This window comes from Pleurodeles waltl, chromosome 7 (assembly GCF_031143425.1).
Source record: "Pleurodeles waltl isolate 20211129_DDA chromosome 7, aPleWal1.hap1.20221129, whole genome shotgun sequence".
Classification (NCBI taxonomy): domain Eukaryota; kingdom Metazoa; phylum Chordata; class Amphibia; order Caudata; family Salamandridae; genus Pleurodeles; species Pleurodeles waltl.
Genome location: NC_090446.1, coordinates 119,953,016 through 119,969,412, shown reverse-complemented (window position 1 = coordinate 119,969,412; position 16,397 = coordinate 119,953,016). Strand labels below are relative to the sequence as shown.

General features: G+C 49.6%; 1 protein-coding gene across 4 annotated transcripts in view; it reads right to left on the bottom strand.

Annotated features, from left to right (window-relative positions):
• The window catches only part of RGS19 (regulator of G protein signaling 19), a 314,671-nt gene extending 300,851 nt beyond the window's left edge, over nucleotides 1-13,820 (bottom strand). For all 4 annotated transcript variants that reach the window (XM_069243228.1, XM_069243229.1, XM_069243230.1 and 1 more), the window contains exon 1: nucleotides 13,626-13,820. In XM_069243228.1, the coding sequence (XP_069099329.1) occupies nucleotides 13,626-13,802 (177 nt within the window). In that variant the 5' untranslated portion in view covers nucleotides 13,803-13,820. The remainder of the gene's footprint in view (nucleotides 1-13,625) is intronic.
• Between the last annotated feature and the right edge of the window lie 2,577 nt (nucleotides 13,821-16,397).

Genomic DNA, 16,397 nt, shown 5'->3' with positions numbered 1-16,397 from the left:
CTTAATTCTCAGCAACGACACTAATGACAGTCCACTACTTGGTGGCACTCTCAGTCTGATTTTGAGATGGGTACAACAGCAGTGTTCATTAATTCAACTAGTCCACACCATTCTTATAGCTTTGGGTGGCCTGGAATAGTCTGAATTATCACACTTGTAGGAGAGCTGTGGTTAGTAGTTGTGTTGGTACTTTTATTGGCAGCGCCGGCAAAGGCAGTAAGTGGTAGAGGCTTCAGTGCCTCTTAAGAAGGGCTCTGGCACCTACTTTTTTTTTAACTAAGCGCTGCTTTTCTAGTATTTGTCATAGATGGGAGGATGCGATAATTGCTTCTTCTCGGAAATCCCGTCTGAAGAATTTCCGTGCATAAGTGAGGAAGAAACAAGTATGGGGAGTGGATGCTCTGTCCTCTTGGCAGAGAGTCCCCTTTATCCCTTTCCTCTGTTCCTCCTGATTCTTAGTTTTTTTTTTTTTATTATCAGGGGTCAGAGACCAGAAAGCTTGAATGACTCTGATTGTGTTCGCCTGGCCCTTCTCATGCTGGTATCCTTTCCTGACAGCAATGAATGTATGTCAGGAGATACTCATACTCCTTCTCATGCTGGTATCCTTTCCTGACAGCAATGAATGTATGTCAGGAGATACTCCTTCTCATGCTGGTATCCTTTCCTGACAGCAATGAATGTATGTCAGGAGATACTCATACTCCTTTCCTGACAGCAATGAATGTATGTCAGGAGATACTCATACCCCTTCTCATGCTGGTATCCTTTCCTGACAGCAATGAATGTATGTCAGGAGATACTCCTTCTCATGCTGGTATCCTTTCCTGACAGCAATGAATGTATGTCAGGAGATACTCATACTCCTTCTCATGCTGGTATCCTTTCCTGACAGCAATGAATGTATGTCAGGAGATACTCATACTCCTTCTCATGCTGGTATCCTTTCTTGACAGCAATGAATGTATGTCAGGAGATACTCATACTCCTTCTCATGCTGGTATCCTTTCCTGACAGCAATGAATGTATGTCAGGAGATACTCCTTCTCATGCTGGTATCCTTTCCTGACAGCAATGAATGTATGTCAGGAGATACTCATACTCCTTCTCATGCTGGTATCCTTTCCTGACAGCAATGAATGTATGTCAGGAGATACTCATACTCCTTCTCATGCTGGTATCCTTTCTTGACAGCAATGAATGTATGTCAGGAGATACTCCTTCTCATGCTGGTATCCTTTCTTGACAGCAATGAATGTATGTCAGGAGATACTCATACTCCTTCTCATGCTGGTATCCTTTCCTGACAGCAATGAATGTATGTCAGGAGATACTCCTTATGATTTTCCCATCTGGTATTTCCACTTCTACTTTATGACACCTTATATGAGACCCAGGTTGATGACCTGGAGATGGAAAAGGAAGGGCTAAAAAAGATCAGTATTTCTGAGGTTTTGGCCAGGACCATTCAGTTTTTTAGAAACACTTCTACATTGGTCACGTGCAGAGCACTTGGGTGCTTTCAGTAAATGTTGTGGTTCAACTGTTTTTTTTCCACAAGAGGCAAATTTAGTTCAGGATTTATCCTTCCTTCAGAATGGATTTACCCTTGTGTTAAAAGTTTCCACATGTAAAAGCCAGGGGACAGGCAGTAGGGCGCTTATAGGTACCTGGAATAATCTGTTGGATGCACAAGGGCTAGTTCAGAGAATGTTCAACAGACTGAATAATGTAAAACCTCCAACACAGCTGTTGCTCCCTTCCTGGGATTTGCTGGAGGCCTTGGTGGGTCCACCCGCTGAGCACTTGGATGGGACGGATACTAGAATTTTAACTCTGAAGACCTTCTTCTTGATGGCTGTTATTTCTGCAGAAGACTAGAGAAATTGGTTCCTTGTTTTAGAAGCACCAGTTTCTGAGGGGTTTTGAGGACAGCGTTACCCTTTGCTTGAGTCTCTCCTTTGTTACCTAAGTTAAGTCTGCATTCCACAGGGTTCAGGAGATATTTCTCCAACTGTTTTTAACTCTACCACGGATTCTTTGGAAGAGCATCTCCATTCATTATATATCAAAAGAACTGTACTCTGTAATCTGTACAGTGGCAGGTTAAATAATTTAATTTTTCCTGTTTGTAAGCTTTCGGCCCCCCAAAAGGGGGCAAAAGCTGCAGTGTAAACACTTAGTGGATAAAGTCCCTAACCACTCGAACATAGGAGGCAGTAGGGTTTCCTTCCCTTCTGGGAGCTCAGGGCAGATCAACCAGGGGAACGCCAGCTTCTCTGGCAGAAATTCAAGGGTCCCCTATACTTGTGAGATGCAGAGTACCTACATGTGCATCCTCGTCCTCTTTTGCGAAGCATTACAGAATAATGCAGGAGTTTGACTTGATTTATGTGGATGGTTCATATGTTCTCTACTCTATGGAATTAATGAAGGGGGAAGGTGTGATATATTAAATATTTAGCATTCAGATTTCAGTTGCCCTACTTTATTTTGCTTGGGCAAATCTCACATTGTAATGAATGTGAGCGAGAGAGTAGGGGGTACGAACAGATATGCCTCAATTACTTAATTACTGGTAATTAAATTAGGCTGAGTCATTCCCTCCCTTTACTTCGTTACCTCACTCCCTTTTGCCCTGTTCTCCAGGCCACCTGATTTGTCTGTGGCGTGTTATTTACAGAATGTTTTAAAAAGGGAGAGGCATATATGCAAAAGGATGCATGCTTGTTGGTGGTGTCTGAGAGACATGGCTGCCTCATATTGTAATGAACTAAAGTGAGGTAAGCCTCAGAGTAATGTAATTGCTGGTAAGTAATTGAAGCATTAATTAAGCTGGGCCCCATGGGCCTACTTGAATGCCTTGAGGGGAGACAGTACTCCCAGAAAAAGAACATTTCAGTGCAGGCTGCAAGAGGCAGAATTTCCTGCACTGGCATGCTTTACAACCAAGGCTCATATTTATACTTTTTTGGTGCCGCGTTTGCGCCGCTTTTTGGCGCAAAAACGGCGCAAACTTACAAAATACAATACATACAATTGTATTTTGTAAGTTTGCGCCGTTTTTGCGCCAAAAAGCGGCGCAAACGCGGCGCTAAAAAAGTATAAATATGGGCCCAAGTTTTTTGGGTTGTGAATACTAGGTGTGGGTAGTAGTGCAGATGCTGATGTTGTTAAAGGGGTGTGCTTTGAAGACCAGACTGAGAATGAAACACAGCCCTGTACCCAGAGGGTCAACCTGCTGGAAGGTGAGGGGAAATCGCAGAAAGATGAAGAGCGTATGCATGGCTAGTGTGTTTAATTTGTCAAGAAGCAAATAACTAATATATAGAGCCAATGTTGTCTTTGAAATAGTAAATGCACAGTACTCCTCTTTTTGCATGTTCCTTCTTCCTCTTCTCTGTGCTTTTCAAATATTTGTAATAATTGTATTAAAATAGCCACTAATATTCTTATTACCGTTTAATTTTGACAGTACTAGTTGTGACTGTTTTTAAACAATAGAAGGGATAACCGCCTATCAAATAGCGAGTCTAACAGCAGAATCCCTGCCTTAAAATTAACCCCAGGTGTCACACTGGGTCCCGAATTTTTGTTCCTGTGCGGCATCCCTGCGTGAGGGTAGGTGACAATCTTCGGCTCCACATGGCAGCATTCGTGCAGAAGTTGTTGTGGGCGTCGTTTACATAGGCATCACTCCAACACTCTAACATAATTCATTTTCTTTCCACGCCAGTCAGCACAGGTCTGCAGAGAGTTGGACCCAGTAATTTTTGAGAGCTCTTTTCCAGTGTTTTGTCGAAGTTTTTTAACACTTGTCTCCTGGTGTGACAGGGATGTCTACAAGGAATGCCGGATTTAAGCCCTGCAATGCCTGTCACCAACAAATGGTAGTGACAAACCCGCACCTCTTCTGTCTCTGGTGCCTTGCGCGCAACCATGATGCCAAGAACTTGCTCGATTGTTGTGCCATGCACCCCAAGGCCTTAAGGGGGTGATCCCTCGAGTTCCTTGTCGCTCAATGTGCGCTGCCACAACAATCTCGATCCCGATCGAGAGGAAGGTCTCTGGTTCGGTTGCAGAGCCATTGATCTTCATCAAAGTCATCCCACTCTGGTAGATCCTACAAGAAGGATAAGTGTAAAAAGGCGAATATGTTTTTGACTTCACTCTGTCTTTCAAAGTCATCCAATTAGATGAGGAAGCATTGTCACTTGATGCCTAGTTCTGCAGTTGAGCCTGGGCCTGGGCTGTCTGTACACTTCCCAAGAGCGAGAGTGACCCCGTCCCAGCTGTGAGAATTTTTCTGCGGCCATTTACCTCATATTTGGGTGGCCTATCGCCATTGGAGTGTCTTTGGACACCGCGGGAGGGGCACCTACTGGTTCCACAAGGGGGGTCTGCCCCAGCACCAGTCAGCCCCCTTGGTTCCACGGAAGGATCCTGACCAGCGCCGATCGTACCACCTCGTCCTTCCCAAATGCCAATCCCTATGTCCACTCTCATGTCGCCTCTGGCACCCTCCAGCAGTGCCATCCCCATTCTCATCCCTGACTCCGGCAGGGAGGGGCATCACCCGATGCCGACTCCAGGGCCGACTGGAGCCATACCCTCCAGATCGGAGCCTGAGCCCTATTCCTATGGGCTAGGACTTGGGAAGGATTGGGCGGGACCACCGATCCCTGAAGAATACCAGCCCCTAGACCGCAACATGGACTGGTGTGAGGAATTGGCAGGCACCAGTGGACTGGACACCTCCCCAGATACTGTCTTGATCTCTCCTCGTACTATGGCTGCAGAGGATGAAGCCTGTTTTGCTATGGTGGTGAGATAGGCGGTCAAGGTCCTGGACCGTAGACTAACATCTTGACAGAGATGTGTCAGCTGGGAGTTACTCCCTCAGTACCACTTCTCCAATTTAATGAAGACCATACAGATGTCCTACTTGTGGCCTGGTCCGAGCCCTGCACAGGGGCTCCTGCTGCTATCACCCCGCCCCAGGGGAACCAAGTTTCCTTACACAACACCCTTCCCCGGAGAGCATGGAGGTCCAAGCCTCCACTTCCTGTGTAAATCTTGGTGCATTCCCTACCACTCCACAGGATAGAGAATCCAAGAGGTTAGACACCTTAGGCAAGAAAATGTTTTCTTCTGCCAGCCTGGCACTGCAGTCAGTGAAGACCGCTTGCCTTTTGGGCCATTACTCCAATGCACTTTGGGATTCGGTTGCGCAAGTGCTGCACATGGTCCGAGGGGAGGCCCGAGTCATACTCTTCCAAGCTATGGCAGATGGGAGAGATTCAGCTTAGTTCATGATCTGATGTGGGCTGGACACGACTGACTAGCTAGGCAGAGCGGTTTCTTTGTCCGTGGACTTACAACGCCATGCCTGGCTGAGGACTGTGTTTTCAGAAGATGTTCAAGATTTGCTTACAGACATGCCCTTTCATAGGCCTCATCCCTTTGGAGATAAGGCGGACTCAGTGCTGGAGCACCCTAAGGATAGCGAAGCTACAACCAGATCCTTGGGCCTTTCTGTGCCTCCCACCAACCCCAGTCTGCGTTCCACTTCTTTCATGGCCACAGATGGGGCTTTCAGACACATCTTTACCTGCCCAACCACCATTGCACGCAAGCTCCTGAGCCTATATCTGGCAAAGGACATGGTACCCCAGACCCTGAGGGCCAGGCAGCCAGAGGTCAGATCAGTCCACCAACATCCCCAGCAGCTGCAGCCTTCAAACCTCTTTAGTTCACCCTCCAATTATCATGGGCAACCAGTGGGAGGCAGGATGTGCCGTCACCTACACCACTGGAGGTCAATAGCATCAGGCTGCTGGATTCTCCAGACTGACTGAAGGGGCTACTCCCTCCCCTTCATGGCTACCCATGCCACCCACTTGCAACAGACTGATGGAGAACCACATCTCCTTACTCTGCCAAGAAATGACAGCTCTCTTGGCCAAGGAAGCCATTGAGATGGTGTAGATGCCAGTCACATTGTGGTTCTTATTACCGATATTTTGTGGTGCTGAAAAGGGATGGAGGCCTTTGAGCTGTTCTAGACCTGCGTCCCCTCAATTTCTTCCCTGAAAAAGGAGAAATTCACAAAGTTCACGCTCACTGGAGTTTTCTGCCCTTGACTCGGGAGACTGGATGGTAGCGTTGGACTTGCAGGACGCATACTTCCACATTCCCGATTTGCCTGCCCATAGGCGTTACCTGTGGTTCACGGTGGGCCACGAGCACTTTCAATTCATGATGCTCCCTTTTGGCCTTACCAGCATCCCTCAAGTGTTCACCAAGGAGATGGCGGTGGTTGCAGCTCATCTGTTCAGATCTTCCCAGTAGTTGTCTCCCACCTCCAGAATACAGTGGACCTCCTGCGCTCGCTGAGGTTCAATATCAACATGCTGAAGTTACATCTGACTCCCTCTCAGCCGCCATCTTTTATCGGAGCTGTTCTGGACACAGTGCCATTTTGGGCTTATCCTTCAAAAATGGAGAGCCCAGGATATTCAGGCTATGATAGTGATGTTTCATCATCTATCGTGGGTTTCGGTGAGACTGACTCTGAGGGTGCTGTGCCTCATGGCATCCTGCTTGTGACACATGCCCGCTGGCATATGTGGGCTTTGCAGTGGGACCTGAAGATCCAGTGGGCGCAGCACCAAGGGAATCTCTGCAACATGGTCCAGATCTCAGAGGGAACTGCAAAAGATCTGCAGTGGTGGTGAATGAACCGCAGTTAGGTCAGCGGCCGACCCCTCTCCCTACCCCCATTCAGATCTGACAGTACTGACAGATGCGTCACTCCTGGGATGGGGCGCCCATATGGGAGAGGTGGAGATCAGAGGCCTCTGGACTCCACCGGAATGCAGACTCCAGTCTACTTACTGGCCACAGCTGCATGTGGTCCAGCTGACATCGAAAGCCTCTATTCAATCCATCAAGAAAAGGCTAATGCAGGTGTTCACGGACAACGTCACCACAATGTGGTACTGCAACAAACAGGGCAGGGTAAGGTTGTGGATCTTTTGTCAAGAGGCCTTGTGCCTCTGGATAGGGCTGGAACATCAGGGCATATCCCTCGAGGTTCAACACCTCGCAGGCTCTCTGCACTTCAGCGCAGACAAACTCAGCCAAAAATACCTGGCAGATCACAAATGGCACCTCCAACCAGAGGTGGTGCAATGTCTCTTTCAGCGGTGGGGAGGGCCTAGGTTAGATCTCTTCACGATCGCCAATAACACGCAATGTCAGCAGTTTTGCTCACTGGAGTTTCAAAGGTGGCTCTGCCTCAGAACGCTTTTAAGTCTTGGGTGGAACTCAGGACTCCTGTATGCCTTCCCACCCATACCAATCTGGCCCAGAGCTCTCAAGAAGATCAGGAACGACTTGGCCCAAGTCATCCTTGTGGCTCTAAACTGTGCTCCGGGAGTTTGGTATCCCGATCTGTTGAGCATGGTCATCAGTCCTCCCCTCAGGCTGCCCCTTCAGGAGGATCTTCTGTAGCAGGAGAGGGTTCTCCACCTGCACCTGGCAACACTCCACCTTCATGCATGGAGATTGAGCAGTGACACTTGACATCTTTTGACCTTCCTCCAGAAGTCTGCAATGATATGTTGGCAGCCAGGCATCCCTCCACCAAGACAGTCTACTTCTGCTCTTTGGGGCAAGAGTGTGGCATTGTGAGCAGAAAAACAGGTTGACCACCTTTCTGCTTCCCTTTCACAGGTCTTTCTATTTATTTGTTCCCTTGCTCAGCAGGGCTCTGCTTTAGGCACCTTAAAGGGCTATCTTTCTGCATCTCAGCCTTTCTGCGGATGTCGATCAGCCATCTGAGTTGAAATCCTCTGTTGTGAATAGGTTGTTAAAAGGTATTCAACACATGTTCCTATCTTCACCCTTCAACATGCCTCAGTAAGACCTCAATCTAGTACTCACCTTTCTGATATAAGCTCCTTTTGAGCCACTGCACAACTACTCTCAGGCTCCTTACCATCAAGACAGACTTCCTAGTGTCAATAATATCTGCCTGAAGGCTCACAGCTCCAGGCTTTGTCATCTAAGCCTCCGTACCTCAACATCTTCCCAGAGAAGCTGGTCTTTTGCACTAGAACATTCTTCCTGCCAAAAATTGTCACTCCCTTTCACGTAGGCCAGTCCATAATCCTTCCTACCTTTTACACCCCGCTACATCCCTCTAAGGAAGAGGAGCGACTCCAGCGACTGGACCCAAAAAGAGTGTGGATGTTCTACCTTGACTGTAAGTGTTCTGGGTGGATGACCAATGCTTCATGGGGTATGTTGGAGCAAAAAGAGAAAGGCCATGCATAAATGGACCATCTCTTGATGGATTGCACTCTGCATTAAAATCTGCAACGCATTAGCAATGAGGCAATCCCCTGAGGGTTTGCGTGCTCATTCCACAAGAACTAAACCTACAGCCAAATCAAATCAAAAACATTTATAAAGCGCGCTACTCACCCGTGAGGGTCTCAAGGTGCTAGGGGGAGGGGGTTACTGCTGCTCGAAGAGCCAGGACATGAGTTGCCTCCGGAATGCGAGGTGGTCCTGGCGTTAGCATGTAGAGTTCAGGTCATGGATGTCTGCCAGTAAGCAACATGGACTTCTCTGCATATGTTTACCAAGCACTACTGTCTGGACAGTCAGTTCCATCAGGACTTTTTGGTGTGAAACGGTTTGGCAGATCTCCCGCCTGGGAGGTATTCCGTGCATATCTATTCACATGTAAGAAATCTGCAGCTAGAAGTCTCTGCCAGATAAACAACGTACTCACCTTTGGCAACGCCCTATCTGATAGAAACTCTTATCTAGCCACAGATTCCTTACCGATGCATCCATCCTTCCCACTCTGCGAATGGAATTCTAGGGACAGGGCTTTTCCTACTTCAGGGCCCTAGTTTTCCACACCAGTGGTCAGTGTTCTTTGTGGCTCTGCGCTCCTGGCATAGAAAGTCGCAAAAAGAAACTTAACATCAGCATGCAGGGATAGCGCCTGTCAAGGGACCATGCACACGATTCTGCTGTGGACGATGTCACGTGGAGCCGCAAGACGCCACCTACCACTGTCTGGGGCACTGCTCACAAAATATTCCAGATGTAGTCTGGTGCCTGGACATAATTCTAAGAGAAGGAATCTGCTGCTAGATAGTCTCTCCAAAATAAGGCATTACCAAAGGTGATAACTTGTTTGTCTGGCTCTTTATCCTGAGTTGTTTTTCCTGCAGAAATAGTTGGTCCTTAGTTGTTAATGTAGCACTTGAGTTTATTTACTGCATGGTTATAGTTAATGACAAGAGAGCCAGAAGCAATCTATAAGTTCCCACAAATCCTAAACAACAGCATTTATTCCACATGTCTATAACCGCGGTATGACTTTCACAAGGCGCATAAGTGCATTATTCCAAAGACATCTTGGAACAGCTAATTGTGTGACCAAGTGTTAGGCGAATTTCAAAAAACATGTGCACTATGTTTAAATGAGAATATTTCAAGTCAGTTGAAGTTCTGGCTTCTTTCTGCTGTATTGACTTATAACATCGCGGAGAATCAATATACACTTATATGTGGCATATATTAATGTGCTTGCTTGTTCGGAATTAACAATTTCATTTCTGACGAGTCTTTTTGGTAAATTGTATCTATTTATATAAGGGTAGTATTCTTTAATCCCCTTTATGCAGGCTTCACCTCATCGGTGAATGACATCACCTCGTCCCGTTTGGCACCTCATTTGGTGACGCAGCTCATCACAGGTGTTTTTACACGACATTAAGAAAGTCACCCTAAAAGCACCTGGAAGGGTGAAGGCGGATGACAGAATGAATGCACTGATTATGCATCCATGTAAATCCTCTCCCTCCAAGAGTAAGTGCAGGCGCTGCTCTGTCCCCTGGTTGGGATGCGACCCGTCCAAAAGGGAAGAAATTGTGGTTTCCTCTTGTGCCGATATGAGGTTGGGCGAACTCTTCCTTCCCAGCAGCTCCGGTTTCTACTATGTATTTACACGCTGGAGAAACTTCCCCCTCCCCGGTCCCCATCAATAAATACTTCACTGTCTACAGATAGATGCACACGGTGTATCGGTCCATAAATAGACTGACCCTCCTTGGCCACGCCTCCTGCCCCCGGGGTCCCTTCCCATTGGACGGCAGATGGGACTCGCGCGCCTCCCGCCACGCGCACAAATACCCCAGCCTTCCGCCCACCGCCACCTCCTGCTGCTACGTCACCGGCTCCCCCCACCCAGGCCAACCTGGACGCTGCGCGCATCCCTGTCGCGAGCGGCCCGGCCTGGCGCGCGCGCCCTCGGGCTGAGGAACGGGGCTCGCGCTCCAGCTGTTGGGAGGAGAGGAGCGGGCGCACACGTGGGGAGGAAACCGTTAGCGACCCCCGCGCAGCGGGGACTCACCGGTGACAGGCCTTACCCCGTCGCGGAGCTGTACTCTGCGAGCGTAAAAATGAATGTGATAAACGTGGCTCCTGGACGGTCTGAGAGGGACAGACCTTCCGCCGTCATCATCGCCCTGCCGAGCCCTTACAGGGCAGCCCCCACGCCGGCAGGATTGACAGCCCTCTCGCCCAAGCAGGGTCTGGCCCGCACCGGGAGACTGGCAACCCTCTCATTAAACGGACCTAGACCCTAGTTGGAGGGCTTCGGGGGGTGCTACGTACCCCTCTGTCCTCACAAACAACCTACTTAGCCCGTACTCCGAGAAATCACAGGGCTATCCTGTCGCCCCAATCTATCAGAAAATTGTTAGCCCCACAAGCAGTGCTTTAAATGGGCAGGTACTCCCCGGTACTATGCACCCCCACTCCTTCCATTTGAAAGGGTGAGTACCTGCACTTTCAGCTCCGCGGCAATGCATTCTCTGGGATGGTACCGGCACTTCTACAGAACAAACAGGTACTCTAAAGAGTGAGTACCTGGATTTCTGTATTTCCATTTTATAGCACTCCCTACAAGCCTACTCATAGAGATTACAAGCCTCTGCCCGTCTCGTCAGAAATATCCTCGGTAATGAAAGATCTATGACCCCACGCGTCCTTCACATGACTGAGCGATCTGACCATCACTCCCCAAGGACTGTCGCCTGTTTCATAAAACTTACTAAGACAACATTCCTGCACTGATAGACCCAACCTCCGTTAGGGGATTGGCGGGCCTAGCCCCCTCATGGGGATGACTTTGTACCGCACTCATTGGATCGACTTCTGCACTGACGGGCCCTTCCTCCTATGAATCACCGTCGTAGCCTTATTTCATAAACTCTAACATAGCCACCCTCCTCTCATAGGGCGACCCCTTCACACAACCAAAAATCCCCGCCGCCTAGGACGTCCTGGCTGCACCTACAGCGCTATCAGGCTTTATCAATTAATCGCTATACACGGACCACTTGTCATAACAGATCTGACAGACCCAACTCACTAGCCCAGCAGCCCCTCACTTAACTAACATTTTGATCACTCATAGTTGTACGCCCCTCCAACATGCCTGATAACGTCCCACAAAAGATGAGCTTTTTTGTAAGGGCTCTGACAGCACCACAACACGACTCACACCCCCATCGATCTCCGACGTCCAACAAACAGGCCCCGCCGCCCATACCCACCTCCCCACAGATCTGACAGCCCATTCCCTCACACAAAATTCGCCGAAAGATCTGTCAGTCCACCCCCTTGCACAGACCCAGAGGCCCCAAACACCGGAATGACAATCAAAACAACTCCCCCGCCCCATGCCCCCGCAGGACGTAGGAACCCCCCTGCTTTCTCTCCCGGGGCTTGTTTATTTAATGTGTGTGTGTGTGTGGGGGGTCTTCAGCAATGGGGGGAGGAGATTGTGTCTTAGGGTGATGTGCTGCTGTGGAGAGTGGAGTTTGTACTGCCACATTTTTAGATGGTAAGGTAGTGGGGTCGCAACAGTGAATGCTAAAATGCCGATGGAAGGGTGACACAGGTCTGGGGGCTGGAGTGGTGGGGGGCCTGATGTGTACGGCGGGCAGACTGGGGCCTGATGTATAGCTGGGGGAAGAGTTGTAGGCGAGCAGCGGGCTGAGGCGCTTGCAGCAGGCAGATAATGGGGGGTGGGGGGCGGTTGCAGTTGGTGGCTCTGTAAGGATGGCCGTTCTTGTATTGGAAGCTGGTGGTGGCGCTCTGCGGCTGACGTGGTTCTTGGTTGGGGGGGCATATGTGGTGAGACATATAGCATGAGTGCAGGCGTGGCGTGGAGGGGGCTTTCCACCCACCGGGACTGAAGTTGATGTACTGTGCCAGATGTGCTGGTCGGGAAAGACGTTTTGGGAGGGTGTGAGGGAAGCCGTACTAGCTTACTTTGAGGACAGATATGACGACAGATGTGACGAGCAGACATTGTAAGGAGACGTGTACGGTTAACTGGGATGCGCTGGGGAACGAATACAGGAGTAACGTAAAATGTTTGCCCCCTCCCCCCACAATGTGATGAGAGGTCCATGAGTCTCCCATATTTCACATATATTTGTTGGCCCTGGACACAATGGGGGCCCCCGATAGGTTGGGGGGCTGCTGATGGTCTGGGGCTCTGCAGGGGGTGCAGTGGCCTGAGTTGGGTCCCTGAGTACACGTGTGCTGGTGTGTGGGAGTGCTGGGGTGTGTGAAGGCGTTGAGAGACGAGATGTGAAGGTGGTTGTGGGGTGCGGGGGAAGGAGAGCTGAAGGTGATGCTGTGTGAGGCAGATGTGCTGAGCCGAGTGGATCCAAAGGTCGGCGCGTGCCTCTTTGGGAATAAAATGCGTGTGTGTGTGGAGGGGGCATGGTCCACTGTGTGTGTCTGTGTGCGTGAGTTTGGGGTGCGGCCCTCCTGAGAGGTGATGTACATATATCGAGTTTCTGAGTGAGTTTTGGTGTTGCTGGGTGACAAGGCATGAAGTTTGCCATATGCGTGTTTGTGTGTGTACGGAGGGTTTAGTGTTCATGTGTCTGCGTGTGCTTGGGCTTGTTGTGTGTGTAGTGTGGTGCGGTGTGTGTGCGCGCGCAAACAAACAGTATGTGTACATTAGGGGAGCTAGGACTGGTGTGGGTGTCAGCGAATGTGTGAGCTGAGTGTGAACCGGTGTGCCTGTGTGTGGCACAGGGTGTGTGTGTGACTGGTCTGGTGTTCTCGTAGGTATACGTGTGCGCACATGGAGAGCGGTATTGCATGTGCACGAGTGAGAGAATGGTGAATGTGTGCTTGTGTGTGTACGCGACGGAGTGCTTGTGCGGGGACAGATGGGCATGCCTGCGTGAGAGGGTTAACGCGCTTGTGCGGCCGTAGCTTTGCTCTTAGGGCTGGTGTGTACGCGCTTCAGCGGCTGGTGCCAGTGTGTATGTGTGCGAATGGTCTGGAGAAGGGTAGTGACATGCTTGTGAGGAGGGAGGGATGTGTGTGTGTGTGACTGGATCTCCAAGCTGATGGACCCATGTATGAATGCATGCGAGTGTGAGGAGGGAGGCGTTGCTCTTGTGTATGTGTGTGTTAGGAGGGAAAAGGTGGTGATGGGCCGCTGAGGATGCCCGGCTTCTGCGCCAAACCCGCCGGAGCGCCGAGGGTTAGGGGGCTCAGATACTCACGATTGTGGCATGAAAATGATCCCGGGGAGAGGAGCGCGGCCGCCTCCTGCAGCACATCCGCCTGCCCTGGGGGTCCGTGTCCGCCCGGCGCCCCGATGGTCCTCCCGGGCGGGGAGCGGAGGATAGCAGCGCCGGGGAGCGGAGGGCAGCAGCACCGGGAGGAGGAGGAGGCAGCATCGGCAGCGCGCCTGCGCGCACTCGCCGCCCCCACTCACTTCCTAAAGCAGCCACTGCAGCTCCTCCGCTCCTGCACACGTCAAGCAGCATCCAGGCGAGACGTGCACACACGAGCAAAGAGCGTGCACACATGGGTGATCAATGGCTGGGAATGCACCCAGGAAAGTGAGTACACACACTTCACAGAGAGAATCTCAGCAATGTGCATAAAAGCAGGCACCTTGGAGCAGAGAGCATCCACACACGAGCAAAGATCATGCACACATAAGCAATGTGCACACCCACGAGGGTGCTAACATCTAGAGGATGCACGCCTTCCAGAGAGTACATGTGAAGTGTACACGAACCGAAGTTACCATTCATAGACAAAGTTTAATGCACGCACTTGAGATTAGTGAACGAACGTGCCTGCATCAAGGAGAGTGTACACCTTCAATACAGATTACTTCAAAAGTGTGCACATAGCGAAGTTAGCTTCCCTGCATAGAGGATTTGAGTGAGTGCACACGAGATCAGTGAGTGCTCCTGCAAAGGTGAGTGCACACCTTCCAAAGAGACGATGCCAGGCATTTGCACACATCTACGAGACCGTGCACACAAGGTCAGAGAGCTATTCATAAACTAGCAGTGAATGTGTGCATACTCCAAGGACTGTGCACACGCACTCGAAGGTGGTCTTAAGAGTGCTCTGTGAACAATACGGAGAGAGACTGCACGTGCACAGAAGCGGCGAATAGGTTTACACCCAGCAGAGTACATATTCCCTGGTAGGAGAGATTACCTCGAATACCCACTTACTGAAATGCGAATGTATGCACGTGCATCGCGCGAGCACTCAGGAGAAGTGCATTTGCATACACGCAAGACACCGGGAAAATATTTTAAGTGTGTGTGTAAATACCAGAAGAGCGAACACTTTTCGGTGGTGTTACACAACTAAATGGACTTGCACTCTTTCTTTATGAGATCACACAAGGCATTTCCCCCGCGCGCACAAGCAGAGGAGCGCACGCCCACCCGTAGCATATCAGAAAGAGCACGCATCCCGATGCAGGCACACACCAACACGTACACACAAGCACACTCACACGACCTATTCACTGAGTATAGAAGCAGGGAAAACCGAGTGCCACACTCGGTAGAGGATGTAGGAGCTAGACACGTGTGACTGCCCTCTGGGGCACACAATCACAATGTGCCAGGGAAACACACCCTACCCTGTAATGTTCGTGCACAGGGAATACACTCTCAGGAGCAAGGTTGTGCATACGAGCACAGGAGTCAGAACAGTACCTCCCAACTGTGTCCGCGCAGTAATATTCACACGCGAAAAAGGGGGATGTGCACTGACACGATAAATACTTCCCCGCGGAGAACGGAAGTAGGAAGACACAGGACGTGCACACTGAGAAAGATGCACGCACAAGTCGAGAATCACAAGAGACAACGCTCGAAAGGTCAGAGTGCCTGGACAGTGAACATGGGTTGGAGTGGAAAATTCGAGTACTCCGTAGAGACGGACACGAGAGAGCTGAACGCACCGTGTGATGTGTGGCTACGGGAATCTACATGCCCAGCTCGAGAACAGAGTCCCAGTAGAAAACAGAGTGGACCGTGCACACAATTAGAGGGGTACGCAATTTTACCTTAAACTAGCGGCACGCAGCGCCTAGATGCCTTTGGTGTGACCTCATAGTGTATTAATGTACACAGTTGGAATTCTGAAAGATGCGAGCAGTTGCTCAGAGGTAAGGCAGAAGATACCATCACCAAACCTTCGTGCGCCCATTCCTGGGGACCACGGATATACCACAGAGTACGAGAGACTGAGAAGAAACACACAGAAGGGAGACGCACGATCTAGGGTGCTAACACTCCGCATCATACTAGAGATACATAGGGAATGGAGATCCTGCTCACCACACAGACCCCCTCAAGTGCGAAGGAGACGCTACATTTCTTCGGTAGGGCGGGGGAGGGGGTGGAGTGTGAGGGAGGTGCTGTGGTACACAGGCACTCTTGTGGAGAGCCGAGCCAGGGGTCTGGCTTGGCTATAAGAGCCAAAACACGAGCCGAGTCATCAAAAGTTGTAAAAAGGCAACAATGGTCATGGAAAAATATGATAAAGACTCTTCAAAATGGAAACAAAATATTTGCCTATATGTTTCTGAGTGTCTCAATTAAATACATAATTAGTGAAAGTTATTTTTTCACATAAACTGAAGTGCACACGGTCACAGAACTTGCCTGTTTGAATATCCCATGTGTCTCCTTTAAGTGCTCTAACCCCAGGAGCAAACGTAGTGGGGTCTCCAAGACTGCCTCATTTCGAGATGTTGAGCCTCACTTAAAATTCTTGTGTTTGTTAAGCCAGGCAAACTAACAGTAACATTAACATAAAATACTGTCTCCAATCTTCCTTTACACTCAAATTTATATTTGAAAAAAATTACCTCTGTCACGCAGTCAGTCCTACTTCAATTGAATTTCAGAAAGCTTATATACTAAAAAAAAATATTTGGGGTTTACATTTTAACATATTACATTGGACATAACACATTACATGTATCTTTTGAACATAATACTTTACATAAC